A 22,649-nucleotide genomic window follows, 5' to 3' on the forward strand; every position below is an offset into this window, starting at 1 on the left:
ATCTGGGAGGGTGGCATAAGGATGGGGACATGGGAGCCTTGCAGCCTCCCCTCTGCTCCCAGACCACATCGCCCTGGCCACTATGTCTACCAGGATGATATTTTTTGGCATGTGTTTGTGGCAGAGCATCACTTTATTCTGCCCCAGGCATGGTACTCACCTCTTCCCTTGATTTCCAGTTTTAAAAAAAAGAGATAAAACACGTGCTTAATTTGCAAGGCGCTCTGCCATGTGTATTGCAATGGTCCCCCTCGCCCCTGGACCTCAGGCTGTCCTTCTAGCACAGCTCTGCCCTGCTACCTCTCGACATCTCCTTGTGCAGGCAAGTTTGGCAGCTGGGGCTGGGCTGCCACCACTGCTCCCTCCCTTTGCACCCCCCTGCTTTGCTTCTGGATTTTTTCAGGGAGAAAGCATGGTAGTATATTTCCAGCTGGAGGAGTTGAAGAGGTGTGGGGGGGAGCAGCAGGAGGGAGTTAGCACCAAAGGGTTTTCTGTCAACCAGCTACGGCAGAGATAAAGCAAGAAGATCTTTGTGCCTAGCTGGCGACATGCTAATTGGCTTTCCTTCCTAGCAAACTTTGCAAATGATGCTCTTTAAGTCGTCAGCAAGATAAACAGTTGCTGTGGCAGGTGTGCCGAAAGCACCGTCTGGATGTAATTAGACATGTTTGCGAGAGAGCATCCCAGAGACATCGAATGGTGCCGTTCATTCCAGGCGCATCCCAGGGGGCTTGTCCCACTCTCCCCTCCCCTGCTGCGGGCAGGGCTGCTTGGGGAAAGCGTTGGTCTCTTCCAGCCCAGTTCGGGGGGATGCAAGGTGGGAATTGGGCTGGTGTAGATTTCCTACACGTCTGGTGGAATTAAAGCCTGAGAAAAGGGGAAAGGTGTTACCTGTGTTGCAGTGGCAGAAACTGGAAGATTTCTCTCTATGACACATCAGAGACTCTCCACATGGGACAGGGAAGGGACAGCCACCAGGTTGTATGCTACATCTCATCACCACAGCCCTCAGAGCAACGGCCTTCTCATGTGCCCTTCTCTGGCCCTGATTCTGCCATCAAAGAGAAATCCCTGGGTGACTTCTCTTTCTTGTAAGGCCAGGTCACTGTCTTGCAGGACTTCCAGCTTTTTGGCTGTTTTTGCCATGGGGCTTTTGCTTTCTCTCCTGTACCAAAGATGCTCACATTCACGTTGTGTGGTGGTTTTTTAAAATCACAAGTCCCTCTCCTGCCTTCATGTTTTGATCAAAGCATTGTATATCCATGTGAGGTTGGTAGATAGCAGCCGTGGCTTTGCAGGCAGTGAGCTGGAAAAATGGGAGAAGTGCAGCATTGCGAGGTCACCTGTGTGTGGGAGAGGAGGCTGAAAAAGAGCCTGGGGTCCCTGCGTCATTCCCCAGCATCGCTGCCAGCTGCTGAGCTCCTTAGGAGTAGCTCAAGAGCTGCAGCATCTCTTGGTGCTCACTCCTGCCTCATCAGGTCCTGATGGTCATGACTGGTCCCAGAGAACCTCCTGGTTTGAAAATGCCATTCCCATTTTTCTGTGCGCCCTTCATGGGGGCTGTGTAACCCTGTCGTCCTCTCACATGGCAGCGCAGGAGAGGGACAAGTGGGAATCGCCTGGATCCAGCTGGAAATGCAGGAGGCGTTGGAACACTCGTGATCCCACATGAACTGAGGATACGGTACAGGCTCGGTGAGCTCAGAAAATCTGGTCATGGTGAGGCTTCCCACAACTCCACAACACAACGAACAGAGCAGTGCTTCGTTCAGGTGGCGTGGAGGAGGTACCCCACCGCATCCACGAGCACAGCACAGCCAGCACCTCCTGCCTGGAAATGCTCGGTGCCAAAAAGAACAATCTGGGGCGAAACGCCGTGGCTGAGCTTAGACATGTGCTGTCGGCGCTCGGCTTCCCTCGGTATGGGTGGCCAGGAGGGGGGCCTGGCTTTAGAGCTGCCTTGGGGGGCTCTGTGCAGCATGGCGAGGTCTCCCCTGGAAAACCGGCCTTGGGAAGGGGGCCGTCACTGGAAAGCAGCTGAGTTTGGAGAAGGTGGCAGCACTTCGCCCCGCGGCACGAGGCTGGCACTGAAGAACAGGAATTGCTTGAAGTGAAACCCAGGTTTGCTGTGGCAGCAGATCAAGAGGCCTCCAAACAAAGATGATGCTCCTGGGCAAAGAGGAGAGGAAGCTGGAAAAACTGATGATCCATGTAGTAAAGAACAAGGTGCAGACGTGGCTGTCTTCCTCCTGTGCACCGTTGGCTTTTCACAGGGGTTTTGAAGCTGATTTGATTATCCAGCAGGACTGTCCAGTGCAGGTGAGCAGGCACTGCAGGAATGAAGGGTCAGCTTTGCTGCTTCCCAGCATCGCTTCATCTGTGCAGCCGTGGGCTGGGGTTTCACTGGGACACCTGGTCTGCTGCAAAGTCCCTCCACCTTATCATCCCCTGCTCCTGTGGCTCCACCAGGGATGGAGGCTGCAGCGGTGGCAGTTTGCGCTCAGTTCAGTGTGTCAGGAGTCTTTGCTCCTGCCTTGCCCTCCTGCGCATTCGTTTGCTAATTTTCAGAGGTTACCGAGGAGACGTTATTGATGATGATGATAATGATAATAGGGGAGATAGGTGGCAGATTAATTCCTGAACTCTAACAGGATTTAAGCTAACAAGAGAGGAGGGCTTTTTTCCTCCTCCTTTCCTTTCCCTTCCTCCTTTCAGATATTTCCTGTGCTGGGGATAACAACACCAAGGAGTGTTAAATTGGCTCTGAATGTCCACCCTTGGCTGTCCACATTCTTGTAACGATTTCATTAGCTTGAATTATCCACGTTATTTTCTTGTAATGGGATTAGCCGTACTGGAGTCAGCTGAAGTCCTGGAGCGGGAGGCGGGAGGGACCTTCCGCTGCGTATTTCATTAACTCTCTCATGCAGGGGGTGGAACTGGCCACGGCTCAGCCCAGGGGCAAAACCATTTGCCAGGGTCCTGCATTCCTAAAGGAGGAAGAAAGAAAAAGAGCCATTATTATTATTTTCCCCATACACACACTATAATCAGCAAATCGGCGCAGAAGCAGAGACTGGCAGGGACATAATTTGCTGAGGGAGGGAAGGTCCTATTTGGGGGCAAGGCAGAGGGGGGAATGATAAAATGAAGACGACCATTGCAAAGCGATTGAGTGAATTCTGCTGGGCTGACGTGTGGCTTCAGCCTGCTGTTGGGGAAGAGGTTGTGCAGTAAGGGAAGGGGAGGGCTGCTGTCCCTTTCGGTCTCATTTTTCCTGCCCAGAGCCACTTCTGATGTGTGGTTATGCTGCCTGGCTCATTCACTGGAGCTCTGTCCTAGGGCTGCCAGCAGTCATGAGGGGGGGCTTAGGCTATGGCAGGGCCTGGGGATTAGAAGGCAGCGAGAAGAGAGGAGGGGAGAGAGGAGGAGGTGAGGTGTTGGCAATAGATGGCAACCCATGAGAAGGTTGGCAACCTTGCTAGAGGTTTTCATGATCACCTTTCTAACGTGGTTATTGCTAGTTTGCTTTACTTGAAGGGATATAAACCAGAGGTGTTTTGGACGGCCCCATGCAGTGGGACATTGCACGTGTCTAGAGCAACCAAAGAGTGATTTTGTTTGTTTGTTTTCCCAGGAGGTCTGTTGTTCTGGCAGTTGGAATCATGGATTTGCAGTGTCAGTTGTGCTTTCCCCTACAGAACTTAGCAACCCAAGAGTCCTTGATTAACTTACAGCTGAGGGTGCACCAAGATCAAGCATGAACACATCTTTGTGTTTGAGAAGAACGTTGTGTTGAAAAGAATGATCGGGGCTGGATGGGTCTTGGCTTGTCCCAAGGAGCTCACTCCTGTTTGAGACAGAGAACAGAATGAGGTGGAAGGGATGCTTCCCAGCTGGAGTAGTGTTTACCCTGACCTGGAGGTACCCATCCCATGAATGAGTGTGTGCAAATGGCCGTTGTGGCTGCCTGAGGCAGTGATGGGACCAGACCAAGACGTTGGGGGCTGAGCGAGCATGGGGAGAGACTTGGAAGCAGGGGGCAGAAATTCAAACAAACCCAATGGGAAAAGAGGAGCAGTGAAAAGACGGTGGAGTCATCGGCAGAAGATGGTGCTGGCACTCGTGTGCCTGGCAATACTGGGGTGGAAGTGCAGAGGATTTGGGGCTGTGCCTGTAGCAGCAGAGCGGTGATGGAAGGGGAGGGAGCCGCAGGGTAGGAGCTTGCATGTTGTGCTGGCAGAGGAGGGAAGGAGGTTTCTGGAGACCACCTGTATCCCTGGTCCTCTTCTGGCTCCTTGGCCATGTTGATGAAGGATGCACAAGCACCTTCTAGTAAATAGGCAAAGCCAAGTGAGCAGTGTGTTATCTACTGCGCTGGAGTGTGCTCTGTTCAATTGCAATGTAATGTCCTATGATTAGCAGGCAGAGGACTTGCCTACCAGCTGGCCTGTGCCAGAAGGATATAATTACAATCCCAAGGAGTGATGTTCCTGTGACCTGCAGCCAGCTTGCACCGTACATTGTGCAGCGTGGAGGAGACAGCGACTTCTCTTCCCCCCATTCAGCCATGGAAGTGAGGGGGTGGCTGCAGCACCACTGGAAGAGCTGCCAAAGCCTTGGGAGAGCAGCTGATAGCCAGCATGCCATGTAGAAGTGCTGGATCCCTTGTGGGTGGGAGGGAAGGGATGTCCCTTCTGGCATCTCTGGGAACATTGCGTGTTTCTGCTGAGCTGAAGACAGGTGACTTGTCAAGGGAAAGGTTGTGGCTGTCTTTATTCTGCAGTCGTGTGGATCGTTGCTTAGCCAGGGCTGGTACAGGCTTTTACTGGTTTCCCAGTAAATCTGGGTTGGCATGAAACAAAGGTTCTCATTTGGGAAATATCTTAGTTGCAGCATTTTGTCTGGGGCTGTCATCCCTTTCAGCCAACGGCATGAAAATGTGCCAGGCCTGGGAGAGCGAGGACAGGCGTGAGGAGGGATTTTGCCAGCCTGGCTGGCAGCTGCCTGCAGCACATGGGGAGCACAGGCAGAGGGAGGCTGGAAGAGCCACATCCTCCAGACCCACCCCACACCTCGACATGCACTCTGTCCTCCCCTCAGAACCTTGGCCCCCACTCAGGATCTCAGAGGACAGCTGTTTGGACACCAGTTTTCATGTATATGTGAGGAAAGAAGCTGGGAGGCAATGGAGGAGCCATACGCGTGCTGGGTTAGTGGGGGCTTTGCAAACCTGCTGCCTCCATGGCAAAGTTCTGGCTCTTTCCTTCTGCCCCTCTCCAAACTGCCTGTATGAATCGTGAGCAGCTCCACGGGGAGGTTCTTTATACAAGACGTTTGGTTTTGTTGGACACCTTGGCTGCACTCCTTACAGATGAAATCTCAGCCTGGGCTGGTGCCACCAAGAACTGCAGGGGTGCCCTGCCAGAAATCCAGCCCCAGGCCAGCCACGTGGCTCTGGTGGGGACAGGACTCACCAGAAAGGAGGTTATGACTGCAAACGAGTCAACGTCTCAAGAAGGAAGGGGCTTTGCTTCCATAACCACCAGGTCCTTCAGTGCTTGTGCTGTGGCTGAGCCCTGGTGCTGGCGCAGAAGCTCGGGAGCACTCAGAGAAGACATGGATGCCAGTGGGTACAAATCCAGAAACCTCTCAGGTTTCACACTCACACTGACTCCAGGGACTTCTCTAAACCATTGTGCTCAGGGTAAGGAGCAGCCTGGCAGGGTGCTGCACTCTGCACCAGCAGCAAGCTTTGGTCCAGTTTACCGTGGAAAGATAGGTGGTCAGCTCCAAGAGGGACCCCTGCTCCTGGGGGCACATGCCATGTTTTCATGCCATTTGAGTCCTTCAGAGCAGTGTGCTGGAACAGGATGGAGGTGGCAGCGATGCTGGGTCCGAGGTGCTGTGAGCCCCTCCACCTGCACAGCCATACCCACCCCGGGGAAGCACGTGTTCTAAAACAGCCCGATGGGATCTTACATGCGAGCTGCAGTTCAGCAGCCTGTATAAAAGCTGCTTTTTTTTTTCCCTCCCCTGTCGTTTGGCTCAGGTTTCACCCAGGTGATGAGCTGCATCCCATTTCCTTCCACCATCCCTGCTCCTGTGGCTTGGCCCGTGGCAGCTGTGGCAGAATCCATGGCCATCCCAGAGCTGGAAGGCTGCAGCATTGATGCAGCCGGCAGGGGAGCGAGCACAGCAGCACCTGGCTTCCCCAGGTACTGGGAGCCTGGCACTGTGGGGGGTAATTGGGTTCCCTCTGCCTCTGTCTCTCTCCCCCCAAATCCGGAGGAAATAATTGGAAAAGAGAGGTGTGAGTCTCTGCCTGGCACTGGAGAGGAGAACATTAAAGGCCCGAGCTTGCCACTTCATTCACAGCTCCCGGGATGGTAATTGCTGTGTTGTGGTTTCTAATTAGCGCCACAGTGGGGGGGAGGGTGTTTTACTCGGCAGCCCGGGTGGGGTCAGCCCTGTCTCTGCCATGCCCCTCGGCTTTCCTCACCCCCCCACTTTGCCTGCTCGCCATTGGGAGCTGCACTGCAGCTTCCTCTGACAGACCCATCTCTCTGGGATCCTCTGCCATGTACCGCTGTCCTTTCTGCCCCCAACCCTCTGCCCAGGGAGATGCTCATGGCCAGCACTGCTCTGGATCGGGTCCGGGTCCTCACTGCCTCCACACATCTCCCAGTGTGGGTGGCTCAGGCTCCTCTGAGCTGGAAAGGAAGGGGCAGGTTCTTCCATCTCTGCCCAGGCTGATGTGGGTCATCATGACTTCCCCTGGGACCCGGAGTCCTGGGGTCCATATCTGTCCTGTTGCTGCTGGGCACCTGCTTGCCCATCCTGCACGTCGGGTCTCGGTGTCAAAGGGAGACACGTGGTGTTTTGGTGCACAGGGCGAGTGTTGTCGGAGAATATTTTAGCAAATATTCTGCTCGTATTTCTTTAGCAAGTGTTCTGCTCCCCCAGGGCAATGCCCAGGATGTTTTCCAGGGACTGCTAGATTGGAACAAGCACTCCCTTGCCCTTGCCACCCACTGGCTGTCTTTCCTAGCTAGCTGGTCATCTCCTTGGGCCAGGAGCAATCTCGTTACCTCTCCCTTAACCCAGCTGTGGCATTTGAGATCCTACAGGGATGCTGCAAGGGAGAGGAGCCACCTACAGAGCTCCTGGGGCCTGTCACCCACACCCTCTGGCAGCAGGACCCTCCTGCTGCTGGAAATCCGGCAGCGCTCCTGCTGCTCCTGGCGCCGAGCATCCCCGCCAGCCGAGGCTGCTCCCTCGCCTCCGCTCAGGCTTGTTTGTTTGTTTGTGTAGCGCAAGCTCGAAGGGGGCAGGAGGGAGAGAGGGAGGGAAAGCACCGAGGAGGAGACGTGCGGATTCATTTTGAGGCTTCATAATGGTACATTTACACACCACGTTGCCTAAGGAAATTGGGTAGATGAATGCCTGGTCATGCTGCCAGTGCACCAGGTTAACTCCCAGGATTTAGCTTATATCATTTCACGAGAGCGTTTATGGCCTTTACTGTGTTTATTCCCAGGCACTCTTTGGCACTGCTGCATCCCAGGCTCCTTTTGTGTATGCACGTGTGTGTGTAGATTTTCAAATAAAATAACACATCTATTCAGACCCGGTCCACATTAAATATTTATTGCCTGCAGTTTGTGCATATGTGTTTGATAAATGGGTGTAAGGGGAGGGGAGGAGATGGGGAAGCGGGAGCTCGGATGCAGGGAAAGCATTGGCTTTGTCCTGGAATTTCTCCAGGGGACAGCATTGGAGCGGGGTGTCCAACGAGCGCTGCCTTTGGGTTTGTTTTCAGGCTTTTTGGACAAGGTTTAGGCTGGTGGGCTGGCTGTGTGCTTCCAAGTCCCTTCTCCAGGGATGGGCATGCTGTGACAAGGTTTCCGCTGGGCTGCGGCCAAGCACAGATGCTGCCAGCCCTACCCCACACCCACTAGCTAAATAGAAACCCCCTTATCTTCCCCCTCCTGACTTTCCGTCCCATTGGCGCTCAAAAACTTGTCTGAAATGCCGACAGGTCTGGAGGTTGTTGTGTAGGACTTGGGTCTGTTGAATTCACCCATTTCCCTTTATAGATTCAGCAAACTTAAGTAAAACCAGTTTATTCGAGCCCATGAAAGAGGCTGGGTGCAGGATGGGAAACGCAGGTGCCCAAGTGAAGTGTTGGAGCGAGGGAATCCAATCTTAAAAATTATGCCCAGCATCTGCTGAGCAGAGGGATGAGACCTTTGTGGATGTAGTGCCTACAACGGGCTCTGGGGATTGAGGAGCTATTCTGGGAAGATAATAGGTCCCTGTGGGGCCATGCTCTGGCTCGTGCCTTATCCTGTGCGCTCCAGCCCCTCTTCAGAGGTGCAAATAAATCTGTTCCAATGGCAGTTAGGAGCAGTCCTACCTCCTGGTAACCTGGAGATGCTCTTTGCCCGCCCTGAACAGGGTATGGCATGCAGGCTGGGTCCCTGGTTTCTGCAGATCTCCAAAAAGGAGGAGAAGAATAGCAGTGACATTAAAGAAGTTTTTCGCTTTGTTAAGGTTTGTGACCTGAAAGGAAGACCCTTGAAATCCAGGCTGTGTTTTTAGCTGTTACTAGGTGTTTTGGGCATGGGGCTTACAAGGAAGCAGAGCAGCTGCGGGACACCACTCACCCGAATCTTCAGCACTGGCAAGCCTGCAATGTGGGTCTGCAACCAGTAGTGCCATGGTTTGTGATAAAACAATGGTTCTTCCCTTGATTTCACAGTGGTTTTGCTTTTCCCACTCTCATTCACAGCACCTTTGGAGAGCTGAAGACTGTCCGGCTGCCCAAGAAAATGGCAGGAACAGGATCCCACCGGGGCTTTGGCTTTGTGGATTTCATCACCAAGCAGGATGCCAAGGTGAGATGTAGTCCTTCCCCTCTGGCACCCTCCCAGCCTGGTCTTGGAGCAGAAGGTGAGGAAGGGAGCCCGGAGGCTCCGTCCCACTGAGGCTTAGCCCAGATTTGGGGCAGGCTGTTGCCAGTCACTAGCAAAGCTGCACTGAGGCTAAAACCTTCATGTGGGTAAGCACTGGAAGTTACACCACAGAAACCACAACCTAAGCTGCAAGGGGCGTAAGTTTGGTGCAACTGATAAAATGGCTAAAAATTCTTGCAATGTAGGAGGACAGAGGCATTTTTTCAGATTTGTTGAAGCAAGGTGAGAAGGAATGGTTTTGACGCAGTGTTAACACATCAGGAAACCTGAGCACATGTCTCACCTCCACCACTGCTTCGGTTTTAGGTGAGTTTTGGATATTGTGGTTGTTTACTGATTTCTGAACTGTGAAGGGCCCATGTGCATCAGTTCCTCTGTGTGCTTCGAGAATCCCTGTGAGCAGCCTTACCTTGGTGTTTTTCAAGTAGCAACAGAAGAGCAGTAGTTGTGAATTGGTCAAAAGGATGAGTAAGCAGAGAGAAAGATCTGTGTCTGCTTTGCCTTGCTGAGCACAAAAACAAAGGTCAAGTTTTGTGATACAGTCGTTGTCTTGGTTGGAAGAGGGGAGCTATCTGTCCTGGGTTGGCCAAGGATCCTTTCTCAGGGTGGTCTGTGCTGGCTATTTGACAGCAATATGGAAAATGTTGGCAGCAGGCAGCTGTGCCTGCAAAACAACTTTCTCAGCACCGAGAACTGAGCTCTCAAAGCCTGCAGGGTGCAAGCACGTTTTGCTTTAACCAAAAAATGCAAATCCTATTATTCCAATGTCTTGACATTTTTGCAATCTGTAGGCACTTTATGCTGCAAAATACTCCATAGCATTTTAAGCCAGAATAAGTTGCTGTTCAAAATGCTCTATTTTTTTTAAAGCTTTCCCTATATGTTTAAGTTCTATGTTTGCAGAAGAAACAAGGGGCTTGTAGCCAGTCTGATAGTATTCTGCTTTTACCCTTTGCCAAAGGTTCAGGAACAGGCTGGACCAGGCATAATGTCTCATGCACTGGGCAGAAGAGGGTCCTCAGCTTCACTGTAAGCTTCTGTGTGGCCACTGCCAGCACCAGAGCGGTGTGGTTTTCATCCCCGATGCTGGCTCCTGGTGATTTGCACAGTATCTGGAAAAGGAATGGTTGTGGGCATGAGCCAAGGGATGTTATTGCTGAAGGGAAGGGACCACATGACTCCACCGGCTCCCTGAGACTCCAAATTCTCAAGCCTGTGAACAGAGAGAGGAGCGGGTAGCAAGCATAGCCTGTGTTTATGTTTTTAGACAGGATTCATTGATCCGGGATCACAAGGGACTATTAGATCATCCGTTCCAGTCTGACCTCCCGTATAACACAGTACATAGAGTTTCTTTGTTAGTCCTTTATTGATCCTAATTCAAACTTCCTTCTGCTCAGCATTCATCCTCCCCTTGGGAGCCAGCTCCCTGGGCAGCGTGGGGTGCAGGGAGCCCCCCAGGAGCATGGTTCCTCTCCCTGCATGGGGGGCTGTGCCTGTGGCTCTGCTCAAACCCCAGCTCTGGGCAGCTTTGCTTTAACCTCTGCTTCACTCCAGAGTCCTTCAGGCTTTGTTCCTGGGTTTGGAATTAATCTTTTCCTGAGGAAACTTTAAGCATCTGGTGGAAAGGTGCATACAGGGACCTGGCTGGTTCGTTACTGCTGCTCAGTTTGGGGGTGAATGAGACAGCACCCACTCTTCCGCTTGGTTTCTGGAAGAAACAGGGCACAGGCTTCGTGTCTGCCTCCCATCCCTCTTCAGCCCCTTGGGGGCTGATTCCAGCTACAAATAGAGATCTCAGCAGCAGGAAACCCGTCTGTGGCTGGTGAGCACTGGCACCCAGCTGAAGGGGAGAGACCTAGGCAGGGTGCTAGCGCAGGGCACCGCTCCCGGAGCTTGCAGGGGCCGTGGGAGGCAGGCGTGTGGGGAGCGAGCCACCCTGTGGAAGAGCACTCGGGGGGTGCTGCTTCTTTTCCAGCAAAGCAGCTCTTCTTCCTTCTTTTCCACCCTCATCTCTCTGAGGGATTTCATTGTCTCACAAGTGGCACATCAAGTACACTCCATTGGCTGTCTGGAAGAGGATGCGCTGTGTATTGATGAATAGGATCCCGAATATTGTAAACACAGACATAATTGGCTTAGAGTTTATTGCTAAGTGAAATGAGAGAGGAGGGGAGTGGGCCTGGAGACCTCTGAGCTGAATAGCTGTGACTGTCAATGGCGTTTTTGCTCAGAGTGGTAATCTGGAAATCGCTTATAAGCATCTTATAAAACATGATGTTTTTGTAATAGAATAGTTAGGGTGGCTTTGTTGGGCATTTAAAGCCTGTGACCTCCCGTGTTTGTCTTTTTCTCTGAGCAATCACAGCTGCAGTGGGAGAGTGTATGGAGGTTTTCCAAAGCCACAAGAGATGTGGCGCTCCCCCTTCAGACTCCCTGATGCTGTGCCTGCAGACCGGTCCCGTGGGGCTGGGTGTCATCCCCTCAGCCTCCCCTGATGCTCTGCCACCCACTCAAGGATAGCCAGCCCTGCCCAGAGGTGCTCTCTTGGGAGGGGTGAGCACCCATGCCACACTCCTCAGGCAGCGGGTTGCATTGCCTGCAGGGGAGGTGACATTCGGGCAGGGCATGGGCTGCTGCTGGTAGCATCTTCTCCCCATCATTTGCTCATCCTTCAGAGCCCCAGTCTCACGCCTGGCTTTCCCACAGTGACGTCTGCAGCTGGGGCCATCTCTTGGGTCGTTTGACGGCTCCCAGGGTGATGGATGGACCTCGACCGGGAGTGTTACACCACCATCAGATGAAATTAGCAGCACTCTCTGTTCTCTGTCGTGAGCATTTAACAGATCACAGCACGCACATGTGCGAAGCCAGGAAATGGGGGGGAACCCATGTCAAAGGCTGCAATGGGCAGGGACAAAATAATACTCCCAAAGAGGGTCTGTATGCCTGCTGATGAGACCTTTGGGTTTATATCTGCAGTGCCAGCTGATCACTGAGTGGGAGTGCAGAGAAGTTAAGGGATGAGAAGGGAAACTTTGATCCACTGGCAATAACAAATTAACTCTGGTTAAGGAAGCATTAACTATTTGACATGTTTCTTGATGTTCCCTGTGCAGAATTGTTGTGGGATTGTTTTTATTTTTGAACTATTAACTGGAAGCTGAGTTTCCCCTTTTCTCCCCTGTTGATATAAAAATACATCTGGTCTCCAAATAGAAATTGCCCATTCGGGAAAGACAGTCAACCCTTTAAAAATGCATGTACACAGAAGGAAAAATCCGTGTGTGCAGCTGGCATCACAGAGAGCATCCTCAGTTGGGACTGGCTCTTGCGAGGAAGGCAAATTTATCAGTCTCCTAATGTTGTTGACCCTTTGTCCCTCTAATGACTCCAGCCCGGAGGCTCTTTGGCTTGAGTATTTAATAGGGCAAGGGGGAATCTATAGGCAGAGCAGCACTGTCCTCCAAATTAAGACAGCATTTAGAGATGGAGCCATAGCACTCAGGGGTGACAGACGCAATGGTTCAGTCTCTTGATCTCTGTCTTTCCAGTGCCCCAGCACAGCAGGCTGTGCTCCAAAGCAGTGTCTATCTTGTCCCAGCAGTCAGGGCTTCATGTCAGTTTATCAGCCACCCCTTAATTTTAAAATTCCCTTTCTGAATCCCACAAACGCTTTTAAGCTGCTGTTCCAGCCTCTCCCCTTCCTCTCTCTTTGCTTTTCCCTGCTCTGTTTGCCTCTCCATCCTCTGCCTGGGCTCCAGCTCTGCCCAAGCTGTACTCGGAGCTAGCAACAAAAATTGTGCCGCGCTGAGCCATAACGTTAAGCTTGAACCAAACTCAGCAAAATCATATTCAGGAGAGCTCAGAAATGACATTTTTAAACATACTCAAATCCTATTTTCTAGGGGGAGAAGGCCGTTAGGGTTTTCATGCAACCCCTAAAGTATTTGGCAAGCAAAAGAGACCTGCGAGGAGGTTTGCCAAAGCTCTTCAGCTTTTGGTGTTACCTGGCAGTGGGTGTATTGCCAAATGTGGCAGCTTTAATGAAATCTCTTTTTGACATTTAAGGATAGCAAGCCTTGCATGGTGGAGGCTCTCCTTTTCTTAAGTGTGTAGGCTGGCACGAAGCTGTGGTAATTAGAGGTCTTTTCAGGTGAGTCTCACTCTCTCTCGGATGAGCGGACACCACACTTCTCTTAATCCTTAGTTTGGTTACAGCTAAACAAACCTCTGGCCAATGCTTTGGTCTTCAAAGGAGATGTTCTGGGAAGGCAGACACTCGAGTGGAGGAGCTGCGCCCTGAGGATAGTTCCTGCCTCCAGCCCCACTTTCTTTGAAAGTCAGCCTTCTTGTCCTCATTTCATATTTCTCATGTAATTAGAATAGATTTTTTCCCTACCTGTCTTTTCATTTGGAATAGCAGCAGTGGCAAATTTCTTCTTCTCGCTGGAAGGTTTCCAGCAATATGGATCTATGAGGATGGCATTTGTCCTCTTCATCCCTTTGTCTTTTAAATCATCAGTGGTTTCTCTTTTTTTTTTCCCCTCTGGAAAAGTTTTCATTCCTCTCAGCCACGAAGAACTAAGTTTTATTTTTTAGCTTATTTCCGAAGGAAGTGACACTCAAGTGTTTCTCACCTGAAATGCATGGCTTCTCTTCTGCAGCCCCATCTCTGGGAACCCATCTGGAAGATGGGACTGTGGGGAGCAGGGTTCCAAGCACGCCCTTTCCTGCATGGGCTGGAGCAGTGGTGGGCTGAGCTTTGCTTCGTCCTGGGTGCAAAAGAGCTCATTTTGAGAGTGCATTTGGCTGGGAAGGACCAGTGTCATCAGACTGCTGGCAGACACATCTGTCCCAGTGGGTTTCTTTCATGCAATGCAACTTGATGGCAGCATCTGCCTTCCCTCTTGCTCCATGACCTTTCCCAGTGCTGCCTGCAAAACTAGAGGATGCCTCATCCCGGACTGGGCTGAGCAGATGCGTGTGCCTGGCAGGGCGTGGAAGCAATCCTGCAACAAGGAGGATGTGGCAGAGCAAGTGGCTTGGAGGATGAGAGCCCACCAAGCACCGCACGTTGCACTGTGATCGTGGACACGTTTCGGCATGATCTGCCCTCCTCCCATGACCTGCTACAGAGTGCAGTGAGGTTGCTGGGGCTGTCTGCTGTCTTCCCACCTTCCTCTTCCTTGTGCTTCAGGAAGTGAGAAATTAGAAAGTATAACAAATGAGACCCAGTGATTAGAGCTGTAGTTGTTTGCCAGGCTTTGGAAATGGCTCTTTGTGCCAACGTAAACAGCCATCACAACTCCCTACTGCCACCTCCCCCCGAGTGTTTATTTAAGCCAACACATTGCTTTGCTAATTGGAAGATAGGCTTTTAAAACAGCAGCAGCAGCAAATAAAACCAGCTATAGCTGCAAAAGCACCAGCCAGGCTTGCAGCCCTTCAGAAAGTAACAGATTCCCCAAAAAGGAGGCATGCCACCCTGCCAGGGCCAGCCCTGGGGAGCCAGCAGCTGAAGGTGGGGAATCCCAGCAATGCTCCAGAGCAGGTGGAACTGGTGCTTCTCCTTTCTTTTTTTTTATAATGAATGAGAATTATATGAGTGAAAGGGAGTCAGAAGGAGGGAAAGACCCAGGTTACTGAGTGCTGATTACTGGAAATGGGGGAGGTTTTTGAGTTTTGTAACCAGCAGCTCAGGCAGGGTCCTGGCTGTTGCAGAGTGGTCGTGGGCAGCCAAAGGCTCTTGCAGGATTTGCCCCTCTGCCCAGAGGCATGACGTCTGCGGACAGCCACAGTGGTTCAAAATTACCATTTAGTGGACAACTCAGTGGAGAGGTCTGATATTCTGTAGGACTGGTGCTGATTTGGGGGCCTCCATGTGGGAGAACACATCCCTGTTGGACAGTGAGATGTGATTCTGTGGTCCTCTAGGTGCCATATTTGTTCCAGGGATGCATGTTTGCAGAGCCTGTAACCTGACATAATCCCAGCCTTAGCTGGGAATTTTAAAAGAACATTTTGGGCCCCTTTTCTGTAGCCCTGTTGGGGATGAAAATATTGGACCAGTGTGTTTGTGTATTTGCATTATGGACCAAATCCTGCTCAGTCCTAAATTTCCTTGAAAGTATTATGTAGGAAATAAAGACAAAATCAACCTTCCCTGGATCAAGTCAGTTTCTTTCCTGAATGCTTCAGCTGGTTGCGTACAGGCACAGAAAGCCGTCTGAGCTACTGTGCTGGCTCACGTTCTTGTATTAAACATCAGCGAGAGATTATAGCTGTACGGATGTTATTAAGCAGCATCTAACAATGAGGAAACCTGTGGATTTCTGTAACGTAGCAAACCACCATAGGCAAAAAGAGAAGAGGACTTCTGCATTGGCTTCTGGCTTTGCTACATTTGCTGCCACCATGGCTGACAGCACCAACACGGCTGGTGAGAGGAAAGCAGCTTTCCCTGGCGGGCTTGTACTTCTTCAAACTTGTGCCCCTGAGCAGAAAGCAACCTCCCTACTCATGCTGGAGCTGTGCTTTACTGTGTGCCAGCAGAGAACAGTTAGGTGGAGAGCTGTGAGGTTGCTCTGCCTGTGCCAACCCAGTGGTGCTGCACTGCCTGTGAGGGTCCTGGTTTGCAGCCAGCCCACCCAGCACTGCCCCGGTTCTCGGCAGCCTTCCCAGGCGGCAGCTTTCCTGGCTCAGGTGTGGTCCCGGGGTGATGCAAGGCTGCAGCCAACCTTGAGGTGCTTGCTCTGCTGGATTTCAGCCTGCTCCCTAGGGAGCAGCAGCAGCCTGCAGGAATGGCGATGGGTATTTGCTCAGCTGCAACTATGTAGAAGATAAATGATCAAGTCAAAGCTACTGATGGAGATGAATCCTGCCCCATCAGAGCAAAGTGCTCAAAGTAGGATGTTCTCTGGTGACCTTTTGGATTCAGGGCAGAGGGAGGGACATTTTTGCTTTTCCTCATGTGAGCCTGGTTTTATTTTTTCCCTTATTAATTTTTTTTCTTCTCTTAATTCTGCAGAAAGCATTCAACGCCCTGTGCCACAGCACACATTTGTACGGTCGGAGGCTGGTCTTGGAGTGGGCAGACACGGAGGAGACGGTGGAGGCCCTGAGACGGAAAACGGCAGACCATTTCCACGGTAACGTAGCAGCATCCTTCTGGCCTGTTGATACAGCCCTGGCTGGCACCGTCCCATCTGGCACATGCTGCCTGCCCACGCCAGCCCTTTCCCCACTGCTGCCGGCTTGCTGGAGCTGGCAGGTAGATGCTGAAGCCTGACAATGCAAGCACAGGGGGAAGCAGGAGGCATCCAGGCCAGGGCTTTGTCTGACAGCTCTGTGTGCATGTGAGCCGGTTAACTCTCCATGTGCTGGCACTGCCGAGGCGCCTCAGTGGCACCTGCCAGCTGCAGTGGTTTTGCTCCGTCCGCCTGCACCCCAGGGTGCTCTGTATTTAGGGACAGGCTCTGTGCACGCAGCACGCAGATTAAAAAGGACAAAGTAATTTGGCCGTTGGTTGAGATGCAGAGAGGGTTGTTTGGACCAGGTTCCCGAGAATGACAGCTCCGCAGATAACAGCACTGCAGGCTCCTATTGACAGCCATCGACAGGCACAAATGCATTGCTTGGCAAATATTTATGTAGGAAGGGCTCCCCTGGGCTGGAGGGCTAAGCTGAAGATCAATGCTCTTCCTCCTGCATCCCCTCCCAGCTTCCCCTCTCCATCACGCACGTGCCCATTGCCTGGGGTGTTGGCATAAGCAGTTGTGGGGCTGCATGTTGCAATCCCCAGCGATGGGAGAGCAGCAAGGCTTCTTATTTAGCAAGCTTGACTCCAGCGGGACGTGGCCTCGCGTTCGTGGAGTCGTGTGTGCAGTGCTGGTTGTTACAGGCTGGGGAAGCTGCAGTTTGGTGGTGCAAGGGCTGAGGGTGGGTACAGCCGGGGAGGCGGGGAGCAAAGTGGGATGTGCTGGGATCCACAGGCTGATCTCCAACGGGGTGGCAAAAAGGAAACCAAAAGGAGCACGGCAGTGTCCAGGGATGTGTAACAGCCTGGGCATGGAGCTGTGCTGCTGGGGGCACACGTGAGGCAGCAGGGAGGATGGGCGCAGCTGAGGGGTGCATGTGCCCACCCAGAACCCACCACTGGAAGCGGGACAGATCATACTTTATCATAGTGATGTGAGTCTCCACCTGGGTGGAGAAGGCAGAAGATGTGATGGTTCATGCATCCCATTTTATATTCGGGATCTCCTTTCTCCCTTTCTACTCTGCTGAATCTGGAGGTGGGGGGAATAGTCTTGGCTTTACGGTAGTTGCAGACTTGCAGCAGATGCTGGCTGCTGCCTTCGAGCTGTCACCTCCCATCTCCCCCAGGCTCAGCTTGCCTCCTGATTTCTGTTTGTGTTTGCTCCAGCCCCCCTCTCTGGGGTCTTCCTCGTGGAGGTGGGGGACTCTGGGAGAGCGGCAGGAAGAGTGTTTTCACATCCCAGGGGAGATGCAGCCTTGGAGCTGCAGTGGCCCCAGGGGCTTGGCTGAAAAACAGGAGCAAGGTTATCACTCCCCATCTTTAGGGACTGAAAATGTGATTGAAGGCGGCCGTCATTGCTGTGCTTCAGCCCATCTCGAGGAGAGAGAAATAACATCCAATGACTTCAGCCCTGTCTGGTGCACAGGCGCGTCCTCCACTGCAAAACTGCTGGTAGCTAATCCTGCGGCAGAGCGGGATCTGCCAGAAGCGTTTCTCAATAACAAAGCCCATCTGGGGCAGCCAGCGGGCACCCGGCGCTGTCTGGTGCCTGGGACCGGGTCTCATTCTGCACCGCACTGGCAGGCTGGAGTTTCATGAGTGGGATTTTCTTTCTTTGGGAAGTGCCCTCTCCTGGTTTCAAGACAGGCTTGCGGCAGGGTTTCTGGCAGTGATGCCCAGCGGCCCTGAGGAGGGGAGGGAGCCAGGCTCTGTCCCTTTTGCTGTGGGTGTGCAGAAAGCGATAGTGATAAAGAGGGGAAAACTGCAGCTACCAGACTTCGGCCCCCGTGGGATGCTCCTTCATATTTCTTCCCCAACATAGCTGGAGGCTGGTTTTCCCACGTGGAGCCAGGGCAGAGGATACAGAGCACACACGGCACTGCTGCCCTGCCTTGAATCCTCCTCATCCCTGCAGCCAGCTGAACAGCTGGGCTGAAACCGCACATCTCATTGCACTGGTGCTGCAGACTGGATTCTCTTAACCAGAAACCAAGCTAATTTTTTCCTACCAATACCCATTTCCCACCCACCCACTTTCCTTCTCTCCCCACAAGGCACAGGAGCAGTTCAGACATCCCTGCACTGTTCATGGGTGTCCCCATGAATTTTCTTCTCCCTCCCCAGTGTGGATGTTGTGTGAGGGTCTTCCCACAGCTTTGCAGGCTTCAGTGGTCAGGCACTTGTGGTCCCTTATTGTCAGGTAGGAAGGGACCAGGCTGGGAATGGGAGAGAAAAAATAATTTTGTGTCTTCAAGGCTCAGGAAAGAGTTGAGACCCTGAGGTCTTTGGTGTCTTCAGCTGCTTTTTACCACCAAAAGCCGCTGCTGCTGCAGTCCTTGTGTTGCTCCCCAAGCCAAGCCCAGCCAGCAGCGTCTGAGAAGCAGGACGTGGAGGCAGATGCTATCAAAAGGTGCAGTGGTGGATGGAGTGGGTCTTATCTGACCACCTAACTCAGCTTATTCCTTTTTTCCTGCCCTAAATTTCTTTTTATTGCATTTATAGCATTGCCATCCCACGGGAGAATCTTTTTCTTTTTTTCCTTTCTCTGAAAGCCTTTTGTGATCCTTTTGGACCTGGAGGCCTACAACACCACAAGCCACCCGTGCTGTTTGGAGAGGCTGGTCTTGCTGTAGCAGCGTTGTGTGTTTGTATCAAGCCGTGTTGGCAGTGCTGTGCCATCAGTACAGGGTGATGCATGGCCTCTGCTGCTTCTGGCCCTTTTCCTGGTTATTCCACAGAAGTAAAAGCAACCAGGGAGCATGCCAAGGACTTTGCACATACCAGAAGAGGTGAAAGTGTTAAAGCAGGACAAGGGACTGAGACTGTCCATCTCACGGGGCTTTCAGACACATTTCTCCCAAGTTTTATGCAATGGGAATTTAAGTGTTTTGAAAAGCTTCTTCTTTTTCTTCTTTTATTTCCTCTTTTCTGTGCAGTTTCTGGTTTGCTGTGGGCACAACAGTGATGCACAGATGTTTCCACAGTTAGCACATGGTGTATCTGCATGTAGGAGAGGCTGCAGAGTGCTAACAGAGGGTGAGAAGATTGCTCTAAGGCCTGGGGGGTTGCTGTCACCCAGGTCCAGTGGGACAACACATTGACCTGCACTCCCCTGGGTTGGGTGGTGAGTTTGACTTGAGCCATGAGCTCATCCTGCTCCGTCTCGCTGCCATCACAGCAGATTTCTGCATTGCCAGCTTTGAAAGAGCAACCTCGATCTTTCAGGCTGGTGTCTTGGGTAGCACCACCCAAGACCCCTCACCCAGCAGTGCCAGTGTCATCCCTGCCATTTTTGTCTTAGGAAGGAAATACTTCGTAAAGCCTAGACCTGGGCTGCGGGACACACGTCCTACCACTGACTTCTCTGTGCTACAATTATGCGCCATATTTCTAGACACCATTTATAGAGATTTGGCTTCCAGTTCCCAGGTCTCACTCTGCTGTTATTTGTTAGGTTAAAGAGAGGTCTGGTCTCCTAAGTCTTTTCTCTGTGCAAGCATTTGTAGTGGCAATCAAGCCATTTCTGAGCCATCTTTTCAATAGGTCTAATAGATGCAATAAAATGGAATAGGCTTCCTTCCCATTTTGTGTAGTTTTCAGGTTATTCTTCATGGCTTATTCTAAGTCTTTGTAATGCTCCAGGAGAAAGTGAGGAGCCCAGAAGTGGTCATCAGCTGCCAGAGATGGTTTCTGTAATGCTATCAGGAGTGAAGCCGCAGCCTAGCCCTGACGGCTGGGACAGAGGCACTACACCCTGCGCTTGCTTTCCTGCCTCTGAGCCGTCTGTAAGAGGTTTAAGTCTTTTTGCTCATTTCTGAGTGCACCTTCTTTTCATCGTGAGGCAGTGTCTTATGTTAGGGACAAAAAAGAAGCTTTCTTTGAGCTTTAATTGCACCCCACCATGCATTGTTAATCTGTGGGACCCACTGCTGCAAGGTGGCTGGAGAGCCTGAGAGCTTGGCCAGCTACAGGGGAGGATTTGATGCTACTGTGGATAAAGAGACTTATCTACTGTAGTGAGGTAAGGAGAAGCCATGGGAAGGTTGGCCTTAGGGCCTCTAATCCAGCCCATAACGTGGAGCAGGGTCGTGGCAAGCGCTACATCAGAGCAGCGAGGGATGCACAGACTCTGCCACCAGCAGCATCTTGGCCCTCATTTCGGCAGGTGGATCTTCCCTTTGGCAGACAAGGATCACTGATGCCTTTGAAACCAGCAGAGAGAATATTTTGGCTGTGCCAAAATAGTGATGAAGGGATCCCAAAGCCCTGCAGCTGAATTTGCCAGCCCTGGGGTGAGAGGCAGATCTGGAGGTATGCAGTCCAGGGTCACATCCAGAGCCCCACTGCAGACCTGCGCATCTCCTGTATCCCCACAGTCACATCACTGCAGCCCACAAAGAGTCTGTAACAGCTCGATCCCCCTTCCTTTGCTCGCCTGGCACAGGACCACGGTTGCCGGCACAGCTCCATCCTGGGAAACCTCACTGGGGGAAGATTGGTGAGCAAGGCAGTGATACCCTCAGCGTGCGTGTGCTCCCTCTCTCCCAGGAGCTCGCAGTCCGTGCAGGGAAGGTACTCGCTCCCAATCCAGTTAAATTACTATTGACTTGTGTTCTCTGCGCTTCACAAACATTGCACTCAGCCGTCACCAGCGGGGCTGGCGGTATCCTGCCAGGGCTAACTTGGGAAGCCAGCTGTGCTGGGCCGTTTTTTCCTGCTCTTTCCCATCGATCAAAGAATTAAATTGACAGATGGGGAATTTTACGTAAGACGTGGGAAGGGGAAGGAATGACTTGTGCGGGGGGGGGTTATAGGAAGGTTGGGCTGGAAAGAGGGGGTGTGGAGGCTGCAGGGCAGGCAAATGAGAGAGGTGTGTGAGGAGGGGGTCTGGCTTGTATTGTAGTTGTGAGAGCGTTTCCAGCAAGGCCCCCGGTCTCAGCAGAGGGCTGTGGGTGCGTGCAAAGCGGTGGAGCCCCAGCGTGGCTTGCCCTTGATTATTTACAGTTGTTTGCTGGAAGTAGAGTGTTTGCAGAGGAAGGCATGCTCTGCTCAGGACCTGATCCTCCTGCCCTCCCCAGCAGGGTGGGAAGATTCTTCTCCATCCCTGTCATCTTTCCCAGGTTGCTCCTCCTTTGGCTGCAGACCCCCACGCTGCTTCTTTTACCTCTCGGCTGCATTACAGACCCACCACGCCTGCCCTCACCTCCCAGCCTTTTGGGCTTCCTTTTTAGTCCTTTCTTCTATTTTTTTTTTTTTTTTTTTAGATATTTTTTTTTAGAGAGAGCATCTGTAACTAATGCAAACACATGCCGTAGCCGGAGAGTAAAACCCTGCAGGATTAGCGTGGCATTCGCAACCCTGCCACGTTCTAATCCCGTGGTAATCCCCCTCTCGGCCCACCCCCGCCGGCTTTGGCTATTGTTTAAAGGAAGCAAATGGGATCGTTAGCGGGCAAACCTTAACCAGCTTGGAGTGGCTGAACTGAAGTTGAACCAATTCACTTCCCCACCCTCCTGGGGTTTTTTACCCCCCTTTTCCTCCTTGTTAGGTGGTGCTGAGGGATGCTTTGGTGCTCCCCAACAGTGCTGTGGCTGGGGAGCTGGTGAATCTGGAGCACACACGGCGGGGGTCATTTGCCCTACCAGCCCCCTGCCCACACCACAGCAGATCCTCTGGCTGCACTGCACTGCTTAGGGCTGCTCCCTTAGCACCCAGCACCCCACATCCAGCATCTCCTCCGCCGTGCAACCCCCATCATCACCTCTGTGTAGGGTCTCCTCATGGGGCACATCAGGGGCTGGTGGGGAAGGGGTGGCAGGTGGGGGACACACTCTTCCTTGCTATGGATTTGGGAGCTGAGACCACATTTGGTGCCATTTCTGAGCCCCAAGCATGAGCCTGGCTAGGGCTGCAGGAGCTGGGAGGGCAGAGTAAAGGGGAGGGAGATCCACTGAGCTGGCACCTTCCTCCCAGGTGGGTTGTGCCTTTTGCTTTTGGATGGTTGAGCTGGGAAGAGTCGCTCCAGGGTCTTGGGGTGGCACCTTGCAGCCCCTTTGCCTCCCCTGAGCTCAGCGGCATGGGTGCCAGGAGGCGAGTTGGGGCTGCTGGCACCCCCGTCCCCCTGCCCATCCCCGCAGCCACTAGCGGGGAAGGAGGCAGGTTCTGGCGCTCTGTCAAGGAATTAATTGAAAAATAAAATCATTAGATGGGAACTCCAGAAATGCAAAATTGTTGGGAGTTGGGGGGGAGGCGGAGGGGGGGATGTGAGCTTTTGTGAGGTTAATTTCTTCTGTATTGATGTTTTGTGACATTTACTTGTTGTTTATCTCCCACAGCAGCTGTAATACTAAAAGAAAATGCACAGCTTGTTCCATTTATTTATTTTACACCTTTTCTTTAGTCCTATGGTA

The 22,649-nt window shown here is 52.2% G+C and overlaps 1 protein-coding gene across 2 annotated transcripts in view; it reads left to right on the plus strand.

Moving 5' to 3' along the window:
- The window catches only part of RBM19 (RNA binding motif protein 19), a 70,267-nt gene that overhangs the window by 36,727 nt on the left and 10,891 nt on the right, over window positions 1-22,649 (plus strand). For both annotated transcript variants that reach the window (XM_037388651.1, XM_037388736.1), the window contains exons 22-23: window positions 8,795-8,900; window positions 16,009-16,129. In XM_037388651.1, coding sequence (XP_037244548.1) covers window positions 8,795-8,900; window positions 16,009-16,129 — 227 coding nt within the window. The remainder of the gene's footprint in view (window positions 1-8,794; window positions 8,901-16,008; window positions 16,130-22,649) is intronic.

The sequence above is a fragment of the Falco rusticolus genome, chromosome 1, assembly GCF_015220075.1.
Source record: "Falco rusticolus isolate bFalRus1 chromosome 1, bFalRus1.pri, whole genome shotgun sequence".
In the NCBI taxonomy this organism is placed as follows: Eukaryota; Metazoa; Chordata; class Aves; order Falconiformes; family Falconidae; genus Falco; species Falco rusticolus.